This window comes from Chrysochloris asiatica, unplaced genomic scaffold (genome assembly GCF_000296735.1).
Source record: "Chrysochloris asiatica unplaced genomic scaffold, ChrAsi1.0 scaffold00037, whole genome shotgun sequence".
Lineage (NCBI taxonomy): Eukaryota > Metazoa > Chordata > Mammalia > Afrosoricida > Chrysochloridae > Chrysochloris > Chrysochloris asiatica.
Genome location: NW_006408555.1, coordinates 1795605 through 1804475, shown reverse-complemented (window position 1 = coordinate 1804475; position 8871 = coordinate 1795605). Strand labels below are relative to the sequence as shown.

Sequence of the window (8871 nt, the reverse complement as noted above, 5' to 3'; positions counted from 1 at the left end):
CTATTGTTGATTTCTAATTTGATAGCCTTGTGGTCTGAGAATATGCTTTGTAGTATTTTGATATTTGTAAATTTATGTAGATTTGTTTTGTGGCCTAAAACATGATCTATTCTGGAGAATGTTCCATGGGCACTGGAAAAGAAAGTGTATTGTGTAGTTGTTGGGTTGAATGCTCTGTGTATATCTATAAGGTCCAGTTGGTTGATTGTGTTGTTTAGTTCTTCTGTGTCTTTGTCAAGCTCCTTTCTGGTTGTTCTATCCATTTTTGAAAGTGGAGTATTAAAGTCACCCACTATTATTGTAGATTCATTTATTTCTTTCTTCAAATCTATTAGAGTTTGCTTTATATATTTTGGAGCTCTTTCATTGGGAGCATAGATATTTATTATGGTTTTTTCATCTTATTCAATTGTCCCTTTAATCATGACATAATGTCCATCTTTATCTATTATGCTGGTTTTCGTCTTAGTTTATTTTATCAGAGATTAGTACTGCCACTCCTCTTTGCTTTTTATTGCAATTGGCTTGGTATATTTTTTTCCATCCTTTAACTTTTAATCTGTTTTTGTCTCTGTGTGAGATGTGTCTCTTGCAGACAGCATATTGAAGGATCTTGTTTTCTTATCCATTCTGCCAACCTCCGTCTCTTAACACGTGCATTCAATCCATTTACATTCCGTGTAATTATTGATAGGTATTGATTAATTGTTGCCATTATGTGTGTTTTTTTGTGTGGTGTTGCTGCTTCTTTGTTCGGTGTGTCTTCCTTTGTTGAGTAAATGATTTTTGTGTTCTTTCTTGTGAGTTTCCTCATAGTTTTAATGTTTCCATGTTCTTCTTGGATTTTCATTCTCTTGGTTTGTTGTGAAGTGTTCATTTTCTTTGAGGTTACCTTATAGTCCATTAACTTTTCTCTCCATTTAGTGCAGTCTATTGTATCTTGTTATCAACCTGATCTTCTCACTTCTGGATCTCTGTTCCTACATGTTTACCTTCTTTTACATTGAACTTGTTTTGATCATAGACTGATCTCCCGGATTCTCTTGCCTCCAGCTTAGAGAAAAGCAACACCACCAGGCCCCCACCCTCATCCCAAAGCCCTGCTCCAAGCAGGTGACCACTCCTGGTTCTGGGCCCCTCCCAGGGCAGTCCCTGGACTCTGACGAGTTTGTCCCGTACTGCCTGCCATCTTCAGCCCATCCCCTCTGGAGACGGAAGGTGTAGGGAGCAGAGGTGTGGCTGTCCACCATGTACCCCAGGCTCCGGTCTTCTTCTCCCCGAGACTTGGTGAATGTGTCACATGGTGGACGGAACAGTGGGTCCCACACAGGCAGAGCACCCACAGGTGCAGGAGGGGCTGGTAACCCCACTTGGGCAGTCAGGTGGAACTAGTGTGGCAAGGAGCTAGTCAGCGTCCAGTGGGTGAGGAACTATCACAGCTAGTACAGCCTGATCTCCAGCCTGATCCTTTCTCCCAGTGCACCTCGGTTTCCCCATCTGTACAGGAAGAGGCCCACAGGATGTGTTGGACGGGAAGGTGGCCTCCGTTGTAATGAAGGGTTTGGAATGGAGACGATCTGGGTCTCCCTGTGAGGTGAAGGTCACATGAGGGCTCAGGCACAGAAACCAGAGACACAAGGAGCTGTTCTCGCCCACAACGACTTCAGACCCTGGTCTCCAGCGTGGGGGTCCACGTCCACTGGGCTGCCCCAGAATACTCTCGCAGGTGCCTCCACTGCCTTCTATGTAGCACGGCCTATGGAGGCGTCTGCATTCCGGGTCCTGGTATGGGAACTGGCCGCTCCTGCCCATCATCCTCCTCACTCAGCACCTTAGGGCCCTGCTGGCGGCCTTGCCTATGGACAAGCTCGCACCCTCTTCTTGGCTCTGAGGGCTGGATGTTCTTCCCAACTGCATTTTCTCTCCCCTCACCTGATTTGGGGTGATATCTCTGGCTGTGTGGGGTGACACTGTGTTCTTGCTGCATCCCCACAGCTAGGATTGTTAACCCGTTCTGGAGAGACCTAGGGGCTTCGGTGGAACTCTGAAACTGAGGCATGAGCCATCCTGGTCCACGGGATTTCTGTTTCTAACAACTGCCTACTCCCACCTTCTTGGCTGGCCTCGCCCAAGGATATGGGGCTTTGTGGCGTCCACACAGGGTGCCCCCAACATTCCTGACAGTGAGCCAGTCGATCCCAGCAAGGGGGTGGGAGGAGCGGAAGAGCCCAGGAAATAAGACAGGGGCAGCAAGCCGAGACCAGCCGGAGGAGAGGCCCCACGTGCTTGCTTTCTCACAGCAAGGCTTCTGGAAGTCATGTGTTCAAGGACGGATTTTAGCAGAGGGCAACCTCCCAGTGTGCGAGGCTGGTGCTGGACACAGAGGGCACTTGTCCGGCTCTCGGGCCTCCGGGGTGCACAGAGTGGGAGGGTGGGCCATGGTCTTGGCCCACAGAAAGGTTGGGTGGGCATCACATGTCGGGCTGGGTCCTCTCCCTGTGGCCCTTTGTGAGCCCAGTCATCACAGTCTACTTCTGTCTCCTTCAAGGGTTTGAGTACCAGCGGCCCAAACACCAGCACTCGAGTGATGACCTCGAGGTGGCCTCGGTGGGCACCCCTCTGCCACCAGAGAGCCCCGAGCTCTACCGGAAAGGCACGACACCCTCAGACCTGACGCCAGATGACAGCCCCCTGCAGAGTCTCCCCGCAAGTCCCTCGGCCAGCCCGCCCCCAGCCCCGGCCCCCCGGAACAAGACGGCCCACTTCTCCCGGCAGGTGTCTGTGGACGAGGAGCGGGCTGGGGACATCCAGATGCTCCTGGAGGGCTGCGGAGGGGACTGCTCCAGGAACAGCTGGGCCGATGAGAAGGCGGGAGGCCCACGGGGCATTCGGGGTGGCGCCCTCCGCAGTGGTCAGCCGGCGGACGACCACCGTGCCCGGGGTTCCAGCCACAGGCAGCCCAGCAACCCCCGGCCCCGGGAGCGACGGACGGAGTCACCCCCAGTGTTCGCATGGACTTCCCACTCGCGGGCCGGCAATCCCGGCTCAGGGGGCGGGGCGCTGCTGGCTCTGGACGAGGAACAGCTGAGCACCTATGAGATGGAGATGAAGCCGCTGCTGAGGATGGAGGCGCAGGAGGCGCACCCCAAGAGACGCTACGGCAAGGGGGGTGCAGGCCGGGGCCCCGCCGAGGATCGTGGCTTTGGGGTGCAGAGACTGCGGTCCAAGGCTCAGAACAGGGAGAACTTCCGACAGACGCCCCCTAGTACCGAGCCCGCAGTACAGAAGCTGGACAGCCTGCGGCTGGGGGAAAAGGCGGAGCCACGGCTGCTACGATGGGACCTGACTTTCTCCCCGCCCCAGAAGTCCTTGCCGGTTGCCCTGGAGTCGGACGAGGAGAATGGGGACGAACTTAAGTCCAGTGCGGTGAGTGTCTGGTGGGTGGGAACGTGTCTGGGGATAGCAAAGGTGCCTGCCCCTGTGTCCACTTCCGCTGTGAGCCTCACGAGGGGCTGGAACCAGTTTATGGAGAGAACAGATGTCTGGGGGCCATTGAACACCTAAGCTTGTGGGCCCTGTACCCACTTACTGAAGACAGACCCCTTGCTCCTGAGGAACACGGCCAGGCCCAGAGAGGAGGTGGACAGAGAGGGAGCGTCAGTGTCCTGGAGTGGGAGGCAGTCTTTCCAGGTGCAGGGACACATCACTCAACATTCCTACTGAGGAGACAGGAGTGGTCATCATTCATTTTCCTGTTTGGGGAAACGTCCGTCCACCCGACACCTGCCTACTGCCATCAGAGGTCATCTGCTGGGACCTTCAGGACTTAGTGAGGTGCACACTTAAACATCACAGCAGGCCTGCAGGATCTTGGGGGGACCTAGTGGTCAGGGTGTCATTGATCCCCGCAAAGGGCAGGAACCCTGTGCAGAACTCCATATTCACACACCCTCAAACGGTGTTGGGGGGACAAGCCCAAATCCCCACACCCAGCCCAGGCAGATTTGGCGTACCGGGGTCCACCCTCAGTGTGAGAGGCCGGTGCCCTTGAACTGAGCTGGGCAGGAGAGGGACGTCTTCAGACACTAGTCGGTGATCATGACTCATTGCACTGTCCCCACCTCAGTGCTCCACAAAGTAGAGCACACAGTGCCTGTCCAGCACTCTGGCTACCAGGGCTGTGGTCACTGCACCAACAGCCTCCAAGGCCCCCTCCTCTGACCAGGCTGCCCAGTTCCTGTCCACAGCACTGTGGGCCTGGGGCCCATGGACATGGTCTTACTCCTGTTGTCCTGATGCTGTGCCCTACAGGGACATGTCTAGTTATGGGGGACAGGGAGGGAAGGCTATTCCACCTCAGTGGGCTTAGTCCTTGCTGCCCATCGCTTCCTAACTGCACCCCCCCCCCACACACACACACACAGCCTTACCCACAGAGAGCCACACCGTGGTTCCTGGGACCAAAGAACCAGCTTGCACTTTTAACTCTAATGTTCCTCATCACAGCAGCCAGAAAAGGTGTGTTTTCTGTATGTGCGTACCTGTGTGAGCACAGGTGTATGCGTGTACACTTGCGCTGCACGTTCACATGTGATGTGTGCATGAGTATGCAGGTTACATGTGTGTGTTCTCTGGACACGTGTAGCCTTGTGGCCATACTTGTATGGTCAGTGTAGATGCATTTTCTTGTTGTGTTTAGTTCGTGGTCCATGTGTTGTATGTGCATGCATATGCACTCCGCACATGTCTGATGTACATGTTCTCTGCGTGTGCACAGTGTCATACATCTATGGTGTTTACGTGCTGTTTTCTGCTGTGTACACATGTGACCCATGTGCACGTGGTCTCTGTATCTGCAGAGTATGTGTACACATGCAGTCTTATTCATGTGTTATCAGTGTGTAGTCTTATGCATGTGTGCTCTGTATACATGTGTTCTGTGTACATGTGTGTATCCTGTGTGGTCAGTGTGCATGTGGTCTCATACAAGATTATGTTCTCTGCATGTGTGGCCTGTATACTACGTGTGCTCTGTGTATATGCATGTATCCTCTGTGTGGTCAGTGTGCATATTGTGTGTGGTGTACAGACATGTGGACCCACTCAAGTGTCTGTTCTCTGCATGTGTGGCCTGTACACACATGTGTATCCTGTGTGGTCAGTGTGCACAATCTCTGCATGTGTGGCCTGTGTACATGTGTGTGTCCTCTGCATAACCAGTGGTCCCATGTTTTTTCTGTGTGCATGTGTGGGTTATACATGTGTGTGTCAGGACACTTTAGGAACAGCAATGAGGTCTAGCAGTGGGATCCACCCTTCTCCCTCTGAGCGTGCTGGCACGCCTGCTGGTCTCGGGCCCCAGGGGGTGGGCAGCATGTGCATGTGGTCCTCAGACCAGCTGTTAAATGCTGCACATCTCTCCAGGTACGTGTGGGTCTTCTTTGGAGGACAGTCTAGTTCAGTCCACTGCCTGTCTAGACGGGCTGCTTGGCTGCTGCTGAGCTGTGGGAGTTCTAGCTTGGAGCTCCCAGTCCCTTACGAGATTATGATCGGCTTGCTCTCCCTCCCACTCTCAGGGCTGTCTGGCTGCCTGTGCTGGGCCCTCGGGTCTCACGGCAGCTTTCAGCCCGGCTGCTCCCAGCAGTAGAAGTAGACCCTTGAGAAGGCCTCAGTAGTTGAGTGGGCTCTCTGCCCCTGGGGGCTGTGGTTAGGGAATGGGCAACCTGATCCCCCGACTCCATAGGGATCACTTCCTGGAAGGCTGTGACGAGTTTACTCAGAGAACAATGCCATGCTCCACCTAGCCCTCCTGACCAGACCCCTGACTTGCAAACCATTGCTTAAGAGACAAGGAACCAGCAGGTGTTGCCGCGGAGAGGCATGCCTCACTCAGCATCTCAGCCTCTGGGCCAAGTGACAACAGGGCTCTGAGGCTCTTCTTGGCTTTGGGGCCATGTCCCTTCACAAGATAATTCCACAGGTGATGGCCAGTGGGGTAGCAGTGCCAAATGGATGGCATCAATGCCTGTAAGTTACGACTCGGTTTTTGGCGCCTGGTGAGAACCAGGCATGCAGAGAGTCCATGGGGGTTCACACATGTCCCATGCTCCTGTGGGTGTCCTGACACACACGTGGACTGCATGTGAACGGCCCTTCAGGTTAGAACTACCATGAAGCCCCATCTCCCAGTATCCCCCTACTCATCATGCAGTTGAGATTCTGTAGAATCAGGTGGCCCAGGCCCCGAGCTCCATGTACATGGGCCTTCCCTAGAGAGTGAGCTCTCGGCAGGACTCCCCACCTCCAGTCCACCCCTACCCCCCACCACTGGACAGAAGCTTGGGTCCCTCTTCCATGGACCCTGCTGCCGAAACAGTACAGATGGCCATATTCTGCTATCTCTGCTGTCAGGTATCTGTAAGTCTTGTGTGGTCAAGGGGTGCAGGCAAGTGGGAGAGTCAGAAAAGGGGTCGTTCCCCACCCCCCAGTCTTCTACAGGTGAAACCCTGGGGGCATACAAATGAGGGCCTGGAGGGGGCAGGCATCCTAGCCCTGCAAACCCTGCGCCTGTTGAGTGTGGTCAGTGGGACAAGAGAGGGAGGGACAAGGAGTGATGGCCAGTAGCCTTCTTGTCTGGGCCATGTCACGGGCAGAGCCTGGACACCAGGCCAGTAGCTTCAGCTTTGCAGGTGAATGGGCTCCACCAGCCTGTTTCTGAGCTGTGAGGGCTGGAAAACATCTTAGATTACCTGTGATTTCCGCCCTCTTGGAACTTCTAGCTGGCTTTAAGGAAACACCGCTGTATGGAGTCAACTCTGACTCAGTTACAACTGTGCCTAACTTTGAGACATAAATTACCAGGTCTTTCTACTGAGGTACTCCTGGTCTCAAGGAAACGGGTGGGGTTGGGCACAGAGAGAGCGCACCTACCCAGACAACATAACAACGCTCTGCTCCTCCATTTCTCCTCTCTTCCAGGGCTCAGCACCCATCCTGGTTGTCATGGTGATCTTGCTAAACATCGGAGTTGCCATTTTGTTTATTAACTTTTTCATCTGATGAGATTGTTGCGTTAGCAAAAAAAAAAAAAAAATCACAGGCTGTGTACAAAAGGGGGGAAATGCAAAACGATGGGGAGCCTTGGGACATAAACTCAAAACGGTCCAACGTTGACGTCCACATCTTCCCACAGAAGAACACCACGACTGAGGATCACTCACAGTTTGCCTTTTTTTCTGGGTAATGTTTTTTGGATTTTAGCCAAAATCCTTTGCTTGTCTAACACCACGCTGTGTGGCACGGCAGGTGGGCGCCATGACCCTAACATGGGACGAGACAGGATCCTGACGGGTCACTGGGTCAAGGACACCTTGGTTCCCCGTCTAGGATTCCGAACAGCCGTGCCCCATGCTGCTGGGCGAGGGGGCACACGGGGGAAGCTGGGTCCAGAGTGGTCTGGGGACTAGGATGGAGTGGGGGCGGGGGAGGGGGATCCTCTCCCAACTGTGTGCTCGGGAGGAGAGGGGCCGCCCGTCCTCTCCTCAGCACTGCCCTCGGCTTCCCGGAGAAGCCAGACCCCACACAGTACCCCACTCTTGCCAGTGTCTGTCATGACCCCTGTGTACCTCCCCTTGACTCCATCTCCTGCTCGGGGAGCTGTGTGTGTCCCAGCGTCCAGGGGCTGGGGGCTGACTTTGCAGGGCTACAAGCGTGTGGCCTCTTTGCACCCTGAAGGTGGGGTACACACTCGAGCTGCCACCATGTCCCCCAAAAGATGTCACCGGCAATGACTGGCCCTGGAGGACCCGGCTCTCCACAGGGTCACAGCCCCATGTCTGTCCCACCCTGCCCTGACTGACCGACAGATATGCACACTCCCTCTGGACACTTCACTTCTCAAAGCTGGTCCGGGCCAGGGAAAGGGACGCGGGTCCAACTCAGTGGACCAACTCGAGAATTCCTAAGCAGTTGTTGCATATCCCTGAATCCCCCTCCAAAATTGTACCCCGTAATTCGTTCCAGGCAAACAAACAGACTCCTGTGTTTCTGCCTTCCCCACCTTGTGGTTCCATCGTCCCACACAGGATGAGGAACGCCAGGTGGTTGAATGCCCGAGGTCTAGCCCTGGAGACAGGCCTGGCCGATCCGCACCAAAACCCCGTATGCCAGGCGCCCGCGTAGACACTGGGGAAGGTCCTGTCTGACTTCCGGTGTCTCGGGACCGGTCCTGGGGACGCTGCCTTGCTTTGCTTATGTTGAACTCTTTCTCTGCTACCTTTCGAGCAGGTCTCTTTACTACACTGCACTGGATTGCTATATTTTTAACCGGAAATAAACTAAAGATTAGAGCATGTTCCAGTTACATCCAGTTTTTTGGTTTGGTTTTTGTTTTAACCAACCCCGCCTCTCACCTTTTCCTTTTTCATTCTATTTTCACTCCCGTTCTTTCTCAAAGTTTGGTTGAGTTTGGGGATCATTTGTTTGGGGGGGGGGAGGCCCCACAGAGAACACTGATATATTTCTGATGACGTTGCTTTCCAGAGGTCTCCTATGTTTTTTTGTCCACCTCCCCTTTCTGTTGCTCTGTTTTGATACGGTGCGGATGCTGCACACCTGAGGTGAACCAAGTGGAGACTCATGTTCCTTGTAGCTCCAAGATCATCACGCTGGGACATGTGTTTTGTAATCTTGTCTGCAGCTCTTTGTAACGACGAAAGAGACTTCTTTTGTACATTCTGGTAACTGCATGACACACAGTGGTACCTCCTGATGCAGGTTACATAGTGACATGCAAACACCGTGAGGTACTTAGAGATGTATGGAAGCGACAGCACAGAGACGCACACGGTCCAATAAAAGCATGAGTGTTTT

The 8871-nt window shown here is 53.7% G+C and overlaps 1 protein-coding gene across 1 annotated transcript in view; it reads left to right on the top strand.

The window, feature by feature from the left end:
- JPH3 (junctophilin 3) overlaps nt 1-7059 on the top strand; it is a 51144-nt gene extending 44085 nt beyond the window's left edge. The window contains exons 4-5 of the mRNA XM_006860115.1: nt 2549-3426; nt 6979-7059. Of these exons, the coding sequence (XP_006860177.1) occupies nt 2549-3426; nt 6979-7059 (959 nt within the window). The remainder of the gene's footprint in view (nt 1-2548; nt 3427-6978) is intronic.
- Nucleotides 7060-8871: the final 1812 nt, after the last annotated feature.